This window comes from Acromyrmex echinatior, chromosome 13 (genome assembly GCF_024713525.1).
Source record: "Acromyrmex echinatior isolate Ae372 chromosome 13, ASM2471352v2, whole genome shotgun sequence".
NCBI lineage: Eukaryota > Metazoa > Arthropoda > Insecta > Hymenoptera > Formicidae > Acromyrmex > Acromyrmex echinatior.
The window spans coordinates 947,225-965,472 of NC_141864.1; the positions used below are offsets into that span (position 1 = coordinate 947,225).

General features: G+C 39.9%; 3 protein-coding genes and 1 long non-coding RNA gene across 10 annotated transcripts in view; 3 read left to right on the forward strand and 1 right to left on the reverse strand.

The window, feature by feature from the left end:
* Positions 1-1,519: 1,519 nt before the first annotated feature.
* On the forward strand, positions 1,520-2,245 carry LOC147907468 (uncharacterized). Its single transcript, XM_087412684.1, has one exon. It carries the CDS (start codon positions 1,520-1,522, stop codon positions 2,243-2,245), a length of 726 nt encoding a protein of 241 aa, XP_087268810.1.
* A 236-nt stretch (positions 2,246-2,481) lies between these two features.
* LOC147907469 (uncharacterized) lies at positions 2,482-4,437 on the forward strand. The gene has a single exon (XM_087412685.1). The coding sequence runs from the start codon at positions 2,482-2,484 to the stop codon at positions 4,435-4,437; it is 1,956 nt and encodes a 651-aa protein (XP_087268811.1).
* Positions 4,438-10,710: 6,273 nt separating this feature from the next.
* Positions 10,711-12,310, reverse strand: LOC147907470 (uncharacterized). 2 transcript variants are annotated; one of them, XR_015547172.1, is made up of 4 exons: positions 12,220-12,310; positions 11,823-11,864; positions 11,603-11,723; positions 10,711-11,521 (listed from the first exon to the last, which is right to left on the reverse strand). It is a non-coding gene; the product is annotated as an uncharacterized LOC147907470 (long non-coding RNA). The 2 variants fall into 2 exon arrangements; XR_015547171.1 differs by having other exon boundaries at positions 11,603-11,864.
* A 784-nt stretch (positions 12,311-13,094) lies between these two features.
* Positions 13,095-18,248, forward strand: part of LOC147907471 (uncharacterized) — a 137,338-nt gene continuing 132,184 nt past the window's right edge. For 5 of the 6 annotated variants that reach the window (XR_015547167.1, XM_087412593.1, XM_087412590.1 and 2 more), the window contains exons 1-2: positions 13,095-13,867; positions 14,168-14,267. Coding sequence is in view for 5 of the 6 variants with exons in the window: in XM_087412593.1 (XP_087268719.1) it covers positions 13,095-13,867; positions 14,168-14,267 (873 nt within the window). In the remaining variant the exon portion in view is untranslated. Of the gene's footprint in view, positions 13,868-14,167; positions 14,268-16,287; positions 16,421-18,248 lie in introns of those variants that run through there. The other variant, XM_087412594.1, reaches the window with a different exon arrangement.

The window sequence follows — 18,248 nt, forward strand, 5'->3', positions numbered from 1 at the left end:
CCGCTTGGCGCTTCTCGACCAGATGTGGACGGAATTAGAAAAGCAACACAAGCTTATTCGAGCACATTACAAGGAAGCCTTCGATCAGAGTGAGTACAACACGTCTCAATTTGCCGATTCCGCCGAAAACACGTACGTGCAACAGCGCGGCCTGCTGAGCGAGTACCTGGCAAAGTTCAAAGCTGAAAATTCTAGTACAGCTCCTCCAAGTGCGGGAACCAATTGTTCTACCAAGTCGGCGCTGCCGCGCTTAAAAATCCGATCGTTTTCGGGCGCGTTCGAAGACTGGCCATCGTTTCGGGATATATTCTTGTCTATCGTTGGCAACAATCCGTCTATCTCAAACGTAGAGAGATTTCACCACTTAAAGCATTGCTTGGAAGGACCCGCGGAAGCGTTGATACGCCCGCTGGCCGTAACCGGAGACAACTATTCGCGCGCGTGGGCACTGCTCTGCAAGCATTATGAAAATAAACGGGAGTTGTCGCGTTCCAATTTTTGCACGTTCACCTCAGTGCAGAAAATGAAAAGCGATACCGCCGAGGAACTTAGCCGCATTCACAACGCCACGATCAGTGTCGTAAACGGCCAAGAAAGTATTGAGAGACCAGTTGGCGCATATGGATTCGACCTTTTGAATCACCTAGTCATCGAGCTTTTCGACCCGAAAACGCGTCTCGAGTGGGAATCGCACATGAGCAATTCCACGGACTTGCCAAACCACGACACGTTGCTGAACTTCATGACAAGGAGAACGCTGACTCTCAAAGCCGCGAAACCAAAATCGCTCAAGGTCTCCGACAACCCGTCGCGATCTGCCAAGTCGCATCACGTCAAGAAATACACCGAATCTTCTCAATGCGTCCTATGCAAGGGTAAACACCACGTGATGGTGTGTGAAGAATTCAAGAAAAAATCCGCGGTCGACCGCAAGGCCGTCGCCGAAACTCACAAGCTGTGCTTCAACTGTCTCGGCTCTCATACCTTCGCGAAATGCCAGTCGACGAGGACGTGTTCCACAAGCAAGTCTCGTCACCACTCAATGTTACACGATGAGTACGTTTCACCGAAACCTCACGAGGTCAGCTCACTGACGGCAGTGCGCCAACGACCACAAGGCTATCTTGCTCGCAACTGCGCGAGTTTCCATCGCTGATCGTCACGGCAATCGGCATACCGCACGCGTACTCATCGACCAAGGTTCGGAAATTTCTTTCCGAAGCTCTGGTCCAGCGCCTACGTTTGCCACGCTCTCGATCCGCAATCGAAGTCATCGGCAAAAGCTCCGGGCCCAGCCGGGGAAAGGTGACTCTCAAGGTGACCTCGTTAACCACAGGGACCGACTTCACAGTCGGAGCCTTCATTCTGCCACGTCTTTCGCTTTACCAAGGCTCTCACGCAAGGATCAGAATGGAGTGGCCACATCTAAAGGGGCTCCAATTGGCTGATCCGGGCTACACAGCAAACGACGCTATTGAGCTACTTTTTGGAGCGGAAGTATGCTCACTCATTCTCCAGGATGGCCTTCGCAAAGGAAGCCCCCAAGCGCCTATCGCTCAAAAGACACTGCTCGGCTGGATCTTATCGGGAGGTTGCGACCAAGCAACCAACTCAGCACAGCGCCGCTCGCTTCAGTGCACCGCAGATCATGAGCTGGCCGACCTTGTGCCGCTTCTGGGAGCAGGAACGAGAGGTGCCTGCTCCCGTCGCACTCACGCCAAAAGAGCAGCAATGCGAGGACATCTTCGCGCTGCAGCACCAACGCACTGCCGAAGGACGGTACGTAGTGCGACTACCTTTTGCATCTCCGCCGACGACGCTGGCTGAGACGCGAAGATCTGCTCAACGACTCTTAGTCGCCATGGAGCGACGCTGTGAAAGAGACGCACGATTCGGCGATCTCTACCGAGCCTTCCTGAAGGAATACGAGGACCAAGGTCACATGGAATTGGCGCCAGAACCTCCGAATTCCAGCGAAGATCGGTGCTACCTTCCGCATCACGGCGTCCTTCGAGAATCCAGCACTACGACGAAGCTAAGGGTCGTCTTCAACGGATCGCAGCGTACAAGGTCAGGTGAGTCACTCAATACTCATCTGCTAGTGGGGGCTAACCTGCTGCCACCCCTCGCGAACGTACTTCTGCGGTGGCGGTGGCATCGGTACGCGCTAGTGGCCGACATTGAGAAAATATATCGGCAGATTCTTGTGCATCCCGACAATCATAGGCATCAATGCATCCTTTGACGACACAGCACTGATGAGCCTATACGCGAGTTCACGTTGAAAACCGTCACTTACGGTCTCGCTTGCGCGCCATTTCTCGCCATTCGCACTCTGCGTCAACTCGCCGACGGACCGCGTTTCCCTCGAGGCGCGAATGCTTTACGACACGACTGCTACGTCGACGATGTCGTAACCGGAGCGCATTATAAAGACGACGCTATCGCGCTCCAAGTCGAGCGTTGCTCCGCAACCTCTGCATGGCGGGCGGGTTCTTTCTCCGAAAGTGGGCCGCCAACTGCCAGGAGCTGCTTCGCGACATTCCGTCTGAGTACTGTCTCACCAGAGACTCGCGGTCGTGGGAACAAGAGAACCACTCAACGCTGGGATTGCGCTGGTATCCAACCAGGGACGAATGCGCCTTCTCTGTTCCTCCTCGCACCGTCGTCGCGTTCACCAAGAGAAGCCTGCTGTCGGAGACCGCTCGACTCTTCGACCCGCTCGGATGGCTGGCTCCAGTGACCATTCAAGCTAAAATTCTTATTCAGTCGGCCTGGCTGCAGCAGCTAGATTGGGACACACCATTGCCGTCAACCATCGCTGGAAAGTGGAAGCGGCTCTGGGAAGAACTTTCACTGCTGGAGAAGCTCAGAGTCGGCCGCTGGCTCGGCACCGGCGACACGAGCTCTCAACTCGAATTGCACGGCTTCGCAGACGCGTCCGAAAGAGGTTACGCCGCCGTGGTGTACCTCCGCATCACCGCAAACAACCAAACAAAGACTCTATTATTGACAGTCAAAAGCAAGGTCGCGCCGATCAAACCTGTTTCTCTCCCGCGACTCTGCGCCGCCGCCTTGCTTTCAAGTGTACTCGTGCACACGCGCTCTGTGCTAAACCTCGCTACAACGCAAGTAATCTTGTGGTCAGACTCCAAGGTCACGCTCTACTGGATTCGAGGTCACGCCTCTCGCTGGAAAACTTACGTGGCCAACAGAGTATCACGAATCCAGCAGCAAATTCCAGAGGCTCAATGGCGTCACGTCCCGGACAAGGACAACCCTGTCGACTGTGCCTCCCGGGGACTAACACCACGCGAGCTCCTCAGCCATCCCTTGTGGTGGACGGGTCCCGCATGGTTGTGCGGGAATCCGACGCAATGGCTAAGCATCAATCTGGAGCCCATCAAGGACGTACCGGAGCAACGGGCCACCACACTCGCGGCAGTCATCAAAAGCAACCACGAGCCGGAAGAACTCCTCCGATTCACTGCACCAATTACTGAGAGTGACGTCCTGGTGCTTGCATTGGCGTCACCGCAGTCGCTCAGCGAGATCAGCGGACGATCAACTCCACGGATCTGCGCTTCTCCCAGCCGAACTCGACGCAGCACTCCTCCAATGGATTCGCGTAGTGCAGTCACGGCATTATCAGAAGGAGATAACTGCTATCGGAAACAAACGCGATCTTGCAAGATCCAGCCATCTGCGAACCCTCAGCCCGTACATGGACGAACACGGAGTCCTGCGAGTCGGAGGACGCCTCAAGCACGCAGCGCTGTCTTTCAACGAGCGACATCCTATCATCGTGCCTCCAGGGTCATGGCTCACTCGCCTGCTGGTGGAAGCCTACCATCGCCGTACTCTCCACGGAGGAGTCCAGATGACCCTGGGATTGTTTCGCCTCCGGTTCTGGATTCCACAAGGCCGAGAGGTGGTCAAGCGATGGCTGCATCAATGCGTGAGATGCACTCGGTGGAGGCTGCCACTCCGCAACCGAAAATGGGGAACCTTCCTCCAGGGAGAGTGACTCCTGCACGCCCATTTCTTCACGTGGGCATCGACTACGCTGGGCCTATCTTTATCAGGACGAGCAAAGGGCGTGGGCACAGCGCTCACAAAGCATTCATCGCAGTCTTTGTTTGTTTTAGCTCCAAGGCCGTTCACCTTGAGGCTGTTTCAGCTTACACCACCGACGCCTTCCTGGCTGCTCTCCGTCGATTCACATCTCGCCGAGGACTGTGCACGGACATCTACTCCGATTGCGGCATCAATTTTTTGGGCGCCGACCGGCAACTTCGAGAGATGCTCCGAGCCTCCTCGGCAGAAGGACGAAAGATCGCACACGTAGCTACATCGGAGGGGATCCATTGGCATTTCAATCCCCCTTCGGCACCTCATTTTGGATGGACTCTGGGAGGCGGCCGTGAAATCGGCTAAGTATCACCTGCGCCGAACCATCGGCGAAACCAGGCTCACCATCGAGGAAATGAGCACCCTGCTCGCACAAGTGGAGGCATGCTTGAACTCCCGGCCCATGCATGCCCTCTCAGACGACTCCGACGACCTTATGGCTCTGACACCAGGTCCCCTGCTCATCGGGGCACCACTGTTAGCAATTCCCGCGCCTTCCTTGTCGGACGAGAAGGAGAATTTGCTTTCCAGGTGGCAACTTATTCAGCGAATGCGAGACCACTTCTGGCAGAGATGGTCACGCGAATACTTACACACTCTGGCTACCAGACCGAAATGGACCACGGACGCTTTGCCACCACGCATTGGATCGCTATGCATCCTTCATTCCGAGCTCTCACCGCCAAATAAGTGTCCACTGGCACGGATCACGCAGCTACATCCTGGAGATGACGGCGTAGTGCGAGTGGTCACAGTCAAAACCGCCTCATCCGAATTAATTCGTCCTCTAGTCAAATTAGTTCTATTGCCGGAAGATGCTACCGCGTTTATCTCGCATGCGAATGCATCAAATGTAAAGAAGAGCTTGAATTGATCGCGTGTACTTTCGTGAATCATTTCTTCAATGTTATTTATCAGATAACTCTCGTTTACGGTTCAAGTTCTTCCACGGATTCATTGTATTGTATCGCTTGTCTTATTTACGCGTTTACGGTTTTTTTTGTAATCTCAATGCGTAACCTTATACATATATCGTCACGGAGATGACGAGGCGGGCGGCAATGTTTGAGATCGGTAATTCGAAAAAAAAGGTAAGAACTCTTTCGGTCGACCGACAGTAATTGTTATTGAACGCACGCACAAGACGAGCTCGTGATTTCATCTCGAGCCTGACATTAAGCCTCGTCAAAGTCAGGGATTCATTGTTCTTTAGTCTTTTCAAAACAATTCGGTACACGCAAACAGGCACCGGCAACGGACCATCGAAAGTTCTAGAACAATTCAATTCGCGCACGCGAGCGCCGCGCTCCGACGAATACGTCACGCGCTGTCACCAATCCCGCGTACGGATTTTCTGTCGCGCATGACTGTTACGTTGAACGTCGTTAGAAAAGAATCGAAAGCGCCAATCAATTTTGTGCAACCAATGCCACGTGATAATTACGATTGTGGCAAAGTTTAATTGGATTTCTCCCAAGAAGAAAGCCCAGACCGAAAGCAATAAATGCTTCGATCTCGCCGTTCCTCCCGGGCAGATTGCTTAGATAGTTTACACGGCTTAGACCGTTTACACCGCTTAAAATTCTTAGAATTCTCAGAGTTCTTACTTCTAAAAGTTCTTCGAGTTCTTAGAATCATAGTCTCGCTACTATATCGCTTCGTAAAACCGCCGTGCTAACCGCTTAGTGAAAACCGCTATAAAATGAATCTTTCCGAGAAAATCGCCGAGATTTTCCATCACCGTGATTCCAACTACAATTTGGAAAAGGTGACCGCATTTGATATTCTGTTAATCTAATATTTAATTAATTATATTTTCTGACTCTGTAACTGATCATATTAAAGAAAATTCTTTTGTTAATTTACAAAGAAACGGAGTTCTCTTTACTGTCGTGTATCATATCAACCGTGTGTCGTTCTCTCACTCGAACCTTTCCGCGCGGTGCATTCTCGCACATTTTCTGGTCCTTCGAGCCGGATGCTCGCCGGATGCATCCGCAGTGTCGAGTGCATCGCGTCCAATGCGCGCATTATCAAGAAAATCAGAGAGAGAAAAATTCGCAAGTGAAAGCATGAATGACGAAATAGCCGCCTTGCTGAGCGCCCAGAGTGACATCCATGGTCGTATGGCCAGGTCAATAACCAATTTGAAGAAATTGGTGACGGTCAACATCACCCTCCACAATGTCGAAACCCGCTTGGCGCTTCTCGACCAGATGTGGACGGAATTAGAAAAGCAACACAAGCTTATTCGAGCACATTTTCTGGTCCTTCGAGCCGAATACGTCACGCGCTGTCACCAATCCCGCGTACGGATTTTCTGTCGCGCATGACTGTTACGTTGAACGTCGTTAGAAAAGATTTGTTTTATAGCGGCTTTCACTAAGCGGTTAGCACGGCGGTTTTACGAAGCGATATAGTAGCGAGACTATGATTCTAAGAACTCGAAGAACTTTTAGAAGTAAGAACTCTAAGAATTCTAAGAATTTTAAACGGTGTAAACGGTCTAAGCGGTGTAAACTATCTAAGCAATCTGCCCGGGAGGAACGGCGAGATCGAAGCATTTATTGCTTTCGGTCTGGGCTTTCTTCTTGGGAGAAATCCAATTAAACTTTGCCACAATCGTAATTATCACGACATTGCATTGGTTGCACAAAATTGATTGGCGCTTTCGATTCTTTCCTAACGACGTTCAACGTGACAGTCATGCGCGACAGAAAATCCGTACGCGGGATTGGTGACAGCGCGTGACGTATTCGTCGGAGCGCGGCGCTCGCGTGCGCGAATTGAATTGTTCTAGAACTTTCGATGGTCCGTTGCCAGTGCCTGTTTGCGTGTACCGAATTGTTTTGAAAAGACTAAAGAACAATGAATCCCTGACTTTGACGAGGCTTAATGTCAGGCTCGAGATGAAATCACGAGCTCGCCTTGTGCGTGCGTTCAATAACAATTACTGTCGGTCGACCGAAGGAATTCTTACCTTTTTTTTCGAATTACCGATCTCAAACAATGTTGTTATGTATTTCACTGAGGAAGACTTTATAAGGCGAAACGTTTGAAAAACTTTATGGAATTATATTTACTTAATTAAAAAACAATTTTTATTTTATTGATAACTATAATTGCTCATTTAAAAAAGCCTTGATTTATTAATTATATTGCGTTGTATGTACATAAGACTGTTTCTATATTTTTTATATTAAAAATAAGGTAAATAGGTTAATAGATTGATAGCATGCTCTGTTCAAAATTTGTCTCCGTAGACTTAATTTGTTATCTGAATTTGGATTAATTATTCTATCATTATTCTAATCTCCAAGTCCACTCCTTTTTGGAGTAAATTTTTTGACTCTGATTATTGAATGCATTTTCCATTCCCATCTTGCAATAAAATTCACTGACAGTAATATTGGTGCAATTGCCACTAATGCCTGTATTGAAATTTCAATTTAATGCAATGAAATTTCATTGCTACAGATTTAGAGTGTATGATATTCACACAATTTGAACTTAATTTCATGACATTATATTAAATTTAATGTATTTGTAACTGAAAAGTATATTTGTGTATATGAAATTTAATAAATGTACTTTCCATAAATTTTCATGAAATTTTATAAAAATTTAATGTACTTTTCATAAAATTTTATGAAAGCGGGAGAATTCATAAAAGCCGATTTTGGCCTTATATCTATATATTGTCCAAACTCATGAAAATTTATTTTTTGAGGTCAATTATATTCAATTTAAGATTTTAGCTTAAACGAGCGGTGATATTGTTTACTTGAAAATTATTATTAATAATATTTTGAATTTCTAATGTGTTATTGAAAAACTTTCTAAAAAATCATGAAGAATTATAAATCATAAAAAAAAATATATATATATATATAAATATATAGTATAAAGATAATATACAGGGTCCATTATGAAAGTAATGCGCATGATTTTATTGTGACGCGAATATCCATCGCAGCGGAGTAAAATGGGTCGGGAAATGTGGTGGGGGGTCTGCCCTTCCAAGGCAGCCGGTGGCCAGTTTGCTCCGAGCAGTCTGAGTGGAAAGACGTGCCTCCGCGTGAAGTGTGTTTTCGACTTTGTAATACGGCGCAATGGAGCGTTCGCTTGAATAGCGATACGCCATCAAGTTTTGTGTGCGACTTGGAAAGAATGCAACTGAAACATTCCAGATGCTTCAAGAGGCCTTCAAGGGCGACTGCATTTCAAGGTCACAGTCCGGGAGGTGGCACAAGGCGTTCAAGGAGGGCCGGGAGGAGGTCGCCGACGAACCCCGTTCTGGACGCCCAACAACGGCCAGAACCGACGAAAACGTCGGAATCGTGTGTGCGAAGTTTTGCGTTCCGACTGTCGATTGAGCATCCAGTACATCGCTGACACCCTAAACATGTCCACATTTGCGGTACATGGGATAGTGACGGAGAATCTGCAAATGCGCAAGGTCTGCGCGAAGCTTGTGCCGAAAGTATTGACGGAAGAAAGAACTTCGAGTTTCGCGCTGTCAAGAATTGTTGGATTTGATTCAAAATGAGCCGGACTTTTTTAACTCTGTCGCAACCGTGGACGAATCTTGGATGTTCGAGTACGACCCAAAATCGAAAAGGCAGAGCAGCGAGTGGCACTCAAAATCATCCCCCCGCCCCAAGAAAGCGCGAATGAGCAAGTCTCGCATCAAAACGATGCTCATTGTCTTTTTTGACGTCCGAGGAATCGTCCATTTTGAGTTTGTACCGCAAGGAGAAACTGTCAACTCAGTCTTCTACTTGGAGGTGTTCAAGAGATTGAAACGCCGGGTCGCGCGCGTGAGGGCTGACATTAAAGACGCGATTAAGCTCCACCATGACAATGCCCCCAGCCACACGGCCTTCATCGTTGCCAACTACCTGGCCCGGAGCAACACCCCGGTGGTCCCCCAGTCCCCTTACAGTCCCGACTTGGCTCCGTGCGACTTTTTTTTGTTTCCCCGTCTGAAGAGAGAGCTGAAAGGAAAGCGTTGGGAGTCCGTGGAAAACATCCAAAAGCATGTTACAACGTTCCTAAGAGACATTCCCGTCGAGGAGTTTCAGCGTGCCTTCCAGGCGTGGCAGACACGTCTCCGCAAGTGTATTGATTCAGGGGGAGAGTATTTTGAAGAATTTTGAGCATTTGTACCGCTACGATCAATAAATCTATTTTTCCCAGAAAATGCGCATTACTTTTATAATGGACCCTGTATAAAAATAAACAATGCCTGAGGGGGATTTACGTGAATCAAACACTCCACTCAATAGTATTTTGGAGTGCACGTGCGTATCTCTTTCCCATACATACTAGAGAAGATTTCGAATTATTAAACTACAAGAATAACAAATTGTGAAGTCCTTAATCTGTGATGCACACACAAACGCGCACACACACGCACATACATGCACACGCACGCACGCACACAAGCACGCATTTGCGGACAGTTTATACTGAAAATCAAATTTATTTTTTTGGAATTTATTACCACGTATTGAATTCTAACATATAAGAGCATTGGCATCAAATGCAAATAGAATTGAAAAAACTGTCATTCCAGAATGATTTAGTTCATTTTTCAACACGATTACCATAATTTTTTAATAAGAAAACATTAAGTATTCAAAATATCAATTTCGGAGTAAATATGGCAACATCGCTCCGTTTAAATTAAAAATCACTTAAATTTAATATAATTGCCTTCAAAAAATAATAAAATAAATTTTCATGAGTTTTAGCAAAATTTGAATAGGGCCGAAATCGGCCTTATGGATTTTTTATTCTCTTCCTTTAATGTACATGTTCGTTACATTTCAGTAACTAAATTTTCAGTTAAATTATTCATTACTTTTAATTTTGTTTATAACCACGAGCTTCATTCACATGTAAATTTAAGGAAGCATTTCTAACAGTGTATGAATGATAGGAGATACCGGATTTCGTTGGCACAGTTTTCACAATTTCGGCATTAGATTTTTAAACTAATTATTATGATTAAAATATATCAATATGAGAGAAACTTTCTCTACATTTTCATACCAGTAATGATTCTATATATAATACACTGTATATAATTTGCAATAAATGAAATACGGATATATGCTGCACTGTGTTGTAGTTAATTTGCCCCGATATGTGGGATAAACTGCCTTTATGATAAACTCTATATTGAACAAATATATAATAGAAAGGTAATAAAAATAAAAATTAGATAGTAGATATGTACTTTTTAGTTAAAATTGTATCTTTCAAAGTTTGTAACGATCAAATAGCAAAATGTTGTTACAGAACGATAAGTATAAGTTGTTTTAATTCTATCTCATTTTAATATAGAAATATTATAAATATCAAACGTTTTATCAGAGTTAAATTGTAGTTAAATGTTCACACGTGCGGTAGAGCGAGTTATCCCATCCTTTTCTTATGACATGAACCAACGAACCCCATCCCTGCACACGTCCGATTTTAATCATTTTATTATAACAAATTACCATTGCTACTCAAAATAACGTATTGTATACTAACAAACCCTTTTTTTTAACTAATAATATATCGCTTAGATTTTCTTTTTGCAAGTTGAAGGACATTAAAATTATGAAAAGCTCAAAATTTTATTTGCTCTTGAATCAGACTTTTTCTTTTTTTATTATAATACTTGTTTGATTTAAATAAAATTGAGAAGTACTTATGTTGTAAAAGAAATATTTTGCGGTAACTTTTCCATTGTTTCGTTTGTCATAAATACATAAACCGAATGCAATACCAATTTGTCTATTATGCCAACTAGCCCCGGTCTCCCCTGCATATCATTAAATTTAAGTAAATAACAAAGATAGTACTACTTGGGTTTTACTTTTTAATTTGATAGAATTTAATTTGATTAGTTAAGACTGTAACATCTGGGTTTTAATTTTTTATTTAGTACATTAGTTTAGTACATTAGGTACATTAATTTTTTTCGGGGAGTAATAATTTTTGACCGAGAATTAAAGTTGCCGTTACTTTTGGATTGGAATAAGAAAACTTTCAATAAGAATATACTTAAAAAAAAATTAAAACTACTATTAATTGGATTGGACACTTAGGTTTTATTTGTACTATTAACTTCTTGGTTAATCTCCTGTTTGCTCCTTTTATTTTCATTTTTACAAATGAAGATAAGAGATACAAATTTCACTAATCTTGATTTTGTCAAATGTTACCAAGGTCATGATCCTGAATAGTATTTAAGAGGTTTTAATTGATCAATCATCTTGAATAATGTTAATGCTATAGGTAATACAAATATAATTTTGTCAAATTATATTTAGTCAAAAAAAAATTTAATCAAAAGAAATTTCATTGTTGGACTTTGGAAAGATCTCGATGTCAGCTACAAAAAAAAATATTGAATAAAAAAATGAAAGTTTACATTACATATTAAAATTGATTTTGAAAAATTTTCTATACTTACACTCAAGGTCAAATAAGTCTCGTCGATACATTGATTAAAATTTACAACATTTGTATGAAACATTTTCCTCGAAACAAATTTTTTTGAGACATTCGACCAGTATCCAGACTTTTTGCTTACCCTGTATATGATATTCAAGTACAAAGTGTTGAGATAAATTAAAAATTTAACACATTCCATAAGCTACTCCCACGCACAGAACAATCATGCATATACGTACAGAATAACTGTACATATCATGTACTATTCGAGGATGCACGGTCTAAATGGAAAGTTAACATATATTATCGGTGATACAGTGGTATGACATTAAATGAATACAATAAAATTTGTTTTATATAATTATCGTCATTTACTTATTAAATTACATTATCCGAAAGACTTCTGATCACTTTTAGTTCTAATAAACCTGCCATTAGCATGTGTGTAAGCGACAGAAAATATATTGCCAAAAGAAATATTTATATTAATAATAATGTTGTGATACATGAACATGATGCACTTATTTTTATAAAACATTAACATGTTACAGTAACTCAGAAAATTATTATACATTGTTATTTTTTGTTTATAAAGCGTTAAATAACATTATGTATTAGGAATTCTTCACGACTCACAATCATGCGATGTGTAGTTGAGCTTGTAATCATAAAAAGAGCGCTTCAAGATAACCATTGTTGTATAGAATGCATTTGTAGAAAACAGATACATTTAGAAGGAAAATCTTGATTTCTGTCTGCCATAGATGTAGTAAAGATTGCAGTCCTATACATTGAATGTTTTTATTTCTTGACATTTATTCGTGACGTTTATTCATCAATTTCTACATTGATAATGGAAGATAAGAGAGGACATCTTCAAATTTAGAAAGTACGCATTAAACAACATTATACACTGTGAATTTTTCGCGACTCTTAGTTCTGTGACGTGTAGTCGTGCTTGTAATTAAGGAAGCACTATAAGATAATCGTTGTTGTGTAGAACACAACTTTGTAGAACATAGATATTAGGAGGAAGGCCTTTCACTATACTTCTCCTTACGATAGATGTAGTAAAGATTCTAGTCTTGTCTCGAATGTTTTTATTTCTTGACATATATCATATTTATTCATTAATTCCAACAGTTCATAATAATAGAAGATGAAAGAGAACTTCAAATCGTCATTTATTTAGAAATACGCTATGTTATTGACGATACTAAAGTTCTGATGTACACTAATAACAAGATAAAACATAAATTGTAATGAAAAAACAGAATACCATTGCATGTCATGTGACAACGTCTATTAATACAAATCAAGTAGAAATTCAAAGGAATAATGTAACATCGGAGATCGACGATACAATCATTTTCGAAAGTTGATTAAAAAAATACACATGTTTTCTTGAAAAGAAAAAGGAGATATGCGTATGTATAACATTATGAGAAAGACGTGAAGCGAAGTAACTACAAGGTACAGAGAGTCACACAATTCCGATTGACAACGTGAGGATGAATTTTCGAAACGTTAATTCCTTAAATGTCCGTTTAAACTTGCTCTCGGGCAATCTTTTACCGATGATCAATCACGACTCATCCTTTTCATTTTTTTGGAAAACATATAGCGTTTTTATGTGGATAATATATTTTATTTTTATAATCGCGATAATATCTGGGTGCATCTACGTGCCAATGGAAAAAGCTCTTAAGGATGGCCTTCACGCCATTGTGGTCTTCATGGAAATACTCTTTTCGATTCTGCGAATTTGCACTCGTAGAAATTTAGCATACCAATTAATTCAAAAGTTGAATGAAATACTACATATTGCCGATGAAATTATGAAGAATGTTGTGCTAGCGACTTTAGAGCCGGTAAAGGTTCCACTCAATTTTTACTTGTCCTCTGGCGTAGTAGCGATAATTGGATGGAGCTGTATGCATTTCGTATTGATATTCGAAAAGAATCTGTTTTATTATGAGGATTACAGAATGCCTGCTGTTTTCTCCAAACAGCCATTCTCGTTTAGAATCTTTTTACTAGGAGATCTATTCATATTGATTGTCACGATATTTATGTTTGTAAAAAAAGTCAGTGTGGAGGTATACACGATGCATTTGGTTTTGATGGTAACAGCGCAGTATCGATATATTGCGTTGAAAATCGCGATGATATGTCAAGAAAAAAATAGAGATGATAAATCTCGAACAGGACATTCTCTTAAGCATTATTGGAAAAAAGAAAAGGAAATAAAAGCACTGTGTCGACATCATAATGATGTGATATAGTGAGTATTTCAAAGTTTATTTAAGTATATTCTATCAATTTCTGTAACAAGAAAAAAATATGAAAAACAATAATTGATTATATATGTATATATATGTATATATAACCAATTATTGTTTTTTTGTGTATTTTTGTATATTATATAATACGACAAATATGACAAATTAATTCTTTATATTTAAATTATTTGTCAGATTATATTATATTTCACATTTGTTTTTGTATAAAATTTATATTTAAATCTATGTAATTTTATATTATTTTATGATGTTTTACTTTTATATTGTACGTTTTATTTTAGCTTAACTTTATTGCTAAAGGAACTGCTGTCTTTAAACTTTAGTCTAATGTATGTAATGAGTGTGTTTCGATTCTGCTTTATTGGAATCATGTTTAGCAGCGTGAGTAATAATTTGTTACCACTAATTGTTCTTCTGTTTTCTCCTTCTTCCTCCCTCTTTTTTTCTTTTTTCTCTCTCTCTCTCCTTCTCTCACCCTACTTCTTTCTTCCTCCCTTCCTTCCTCCCTCTCACTGTTTGTTTAAAGAAATTGATTTTAAATAAAAATGAATTTAAAAATAACTATTGAATTATATTAATTTTACAGTGCGACAAAAAAATCACATTTTTTTCTGTCTGAAGTGCAATAGTACATTTCCCGAAAAATTTTTCGCGCTGAACACGATGTTGTTGGCAGAATTTACCAAGTACGTTAGAATTTTGAGTAAATTGAAATGAAAGAGACCAAAAATTGCTTTTATAGCTACTTTTAACATTTTTTGGCGACAAAGAAAGAATGTGGTTTCTAAATAAACTAAACAGCATCTGAAAGTATAATTGAGCAATTAAACCTTATCGTGAAATTCGATTTTAATTATACTGTCTCGTTCGGATGAATAATTGTAATATTCATAGTAGCGTTTTGCCGCGTTATATATTCTCAACAGGTGTTTAAAGCTCCAAAAAATTCAACACTGACACTACTTTCTTACTTTCCACGCGCCTGAATACATACACGTTGCGCGCCAATATTAGTTTATAAAGTCACTAGATCTATAAAATACCGCAAACTCGCATCCATTTTCACACGAAACGCGGCCGTTTTGAATTTATGTATTTGTATTACGTGCTTTATTTGGGAAAATGAAGCTGTCAAGTATGTAAATCAATGTTTTTTAGTTATAATTAGTTTATTTATGCATAAAAGAATATGTACGAATGCTCAATTTATGTGTTCTTTAATTTAATACGGATTTATTTATCGTAGAAGTTTTGTTCATAAAAGTACACGAAGGATACATGTAAGTACAGTTCAGAACTGTTCAGGAATATAAAAGTACACATCACACGTGTGATCATCTCATGTTTTCATCGTTTCGAAAATGCACGTTAGGTTAGCTGCACTCAATTGACCCAATATGGATCCTGTACTTCAAATCGTGTATGTGCACTTCGGTCATCTTTACACGACATTTCTGAAATCACAATTGTGGTACTTTATAAGCTAGTGACTTTATTAGTTTAAAAAAGACAAATCTGAAAGTGGGGTATTGGAGGAAGGGATTCTCCATCCGGAAATGATAGCATAATTGAAATCGAACTTCTTGATAAATTTAGTTATTCAATTGTCTCGTCTGGGTGGATAATTGCAAATGTTTAAAGCTCAGATTTGTCTGAGAAGTAGAATAAGGTAACTCCTATTCCGTCAAAAGTCAATACTTGTTTTATTGTAAATAAACATTTGCTCAAAGAGTAAATATGAATAAAAATAAGCTCTAAACAAGAAAAAAAATTTGCTTTAGTAAAAATGACAAAAGCTAAACCTAATATTCTGCGTATAATTCTGCTATGGATGGCATACATATATATATATATATATATATATATATACACACATATATAACTTATACAAGTACGTAGCAATTTACATAACTATTGCTTATTTACCTATTAGGCTTAGAAAGCCGCTTTCTTAACTATTGTTCGATTATAGAAACGGGTATAAACGTCTGGCAATTTGCTCTAGTATGCTCGGCAGTCTAATCTTATCTACGCTAATATCTTTGCTTGCTGCTAAAGATGTTGAAGCGTGACACGTAGAATGTGCTGAAAATGTATTTATATCTACACGCTGTGCCTAGCTCCGCTTTAACCCAACGCGTTAGATTTGAACGGAAACCATATTATATGGAATTCAAAAAAAGATAAAAAACGCATTACACAACGAAGATCGGAAGTGATTTTTAGGTAATATATTATTAGAGATAATTACAACGTGATTTGTCGCGCGCGATGTCGCGCATAACGCAGAGATAAAGTGGAAAGAAGGATGGAAAGAAGGAAGGAACACTAATTGCGAATACTGAGATATTTTTATTTTTTTATTTATAGGATATTTATTTATCGTATTTCCCCTTTACAGTTTCCCAATCATTTCTGGTATGGACTCTTTTCGCAATTAAGTAAAGATTTTTATTCTATCGCTGAATCGAACGCATAATAAGTGTGCATAACGCTATGATATGGTTGCGCGATGTAATCTAATGCCGTTGAAGTTAAAAGAAGGAAAGAAGAAAGAAAATAAATGTTAAGTTAAGTTAATCTATATGTATTTATCTAAATATGTGTTAATCTATATTTATTTATTTATTTTTACATATATGTATATATATATATATATAATATATATATATATATTTGTAATTTATTTAATTTTAATTTCTCCTCCAATATGAATGTAATGTCGTCATTCTTTCAATATTTATAATAATAATAATAACAATGATAAAAAAATGCACGATTGTGTCGATGTGCGCCTCCTCACGAAATGGGAAGGCAAATACGATGCGGAGGCAATGATCGGTAAACCAAATTTCCATAGTCGAAGCGTCTTTTCGAAGAATTTGGTTGCAATAGAACTGCGTAAACTCGAGATGAAGTTTGACAAGCCGATATAGTGAGTGCATTCTCGACATAACCAAGACGTGTACGAATTTCACGAGTACATGGCACCGCTGTTTCGCAAAAAATATAAAACTATGTACACCGATATCGATAGTCTTATATATCATATTAAATGCAACGATGCGTAACATTATGAAACGTGATATAAGTAGATTTAACACAAACGATCACGCGGTCGACAACGCGTTCGATATTCCGCTCGCAAATAAAAAATTCCTGATTTTATGAAAGACGAGAATAATGGTGGCATCATGACCGAATTCGTAGAGCTTAGAGAGAAAATGTACGCCATGCATGTAGAAGGAAAGAAGGATACGAAGAAGGCGAAGGGCGTCAAGAGCACGTTGTTACGAGACAAAACACTTAAACGTTTGAGAATTACATGCAGTACTTGAATGACGCAATTGAAGTGATGCGTGCATAAGATCCAAATTGCATGAGGTGTACACGATATTGGAAAAAATTGCTTTAAGTCTATCCATACGATGATAAGCGATATATTGTGCCAGGTTCCACCAACATACTGCCATGGGAAGGCAGTGCGTAAAATATCGATGTAAATAAAACATATTTCTATTGTATGTATAATATGTATATAACATGTATAATGTATAATATGTATAACACGTATAATATGTATACTACGTATAACATACATAATATGTACATTATAATATAATTATGTATTATATAATATGTAGATATAACATATAAATAATATTTATAATATGCTTAATACGTGTTTACATTTTTTATAAAAAATATAATTTTTGCACATTGTCATTATATTATATATCAACAAATTGTGCGAATTGTCAAATCCCAATCATGTCACGTATATCTCATTCGCCCTCTTGCACAACATCTTATCAACAAGATGCAGTCGAGATTAGCAACGCTATGCAATTCATAGAATCCTCCAACGATAGGTTCCCCGCAAGAATCTGTGTCTTTGAAGTTGGCGTATCACTTGGTGGAAATTCATTAAACTGAAGAGTTCTGAGCTTATTTTCGATAGTTCTATAGTTCTATATCAGTTAAACAAATAGTTCCGACCATTAAAGCCGAGAAACCCAAACTATAAAATGATACGCCAGGTTCACACAACACTTATTATAGCCAAAAAAGATTCAAAACCACATTTTCTTGAAGGAATTGAAAAGTTATATAGTAACTTCTTTGAAGAGTTCTAACAATGTTAATTTAATTTTTAAACAATTTTATTGCCTAAAAAATGGCCATTACGAGAAAAAAGATACGCTGGCCGATTTTCGACAGTTCTGTGCCACATATGATGCTTATCATGTGGCTCTGAATGTTTCCTGTTTGTAATAATAAACTATACGCTCTAATATACATATATTTATAATACGTTTAAGATTAAAATAGGTGAGGAAGTATGTGCAATTTAGTTCTAAA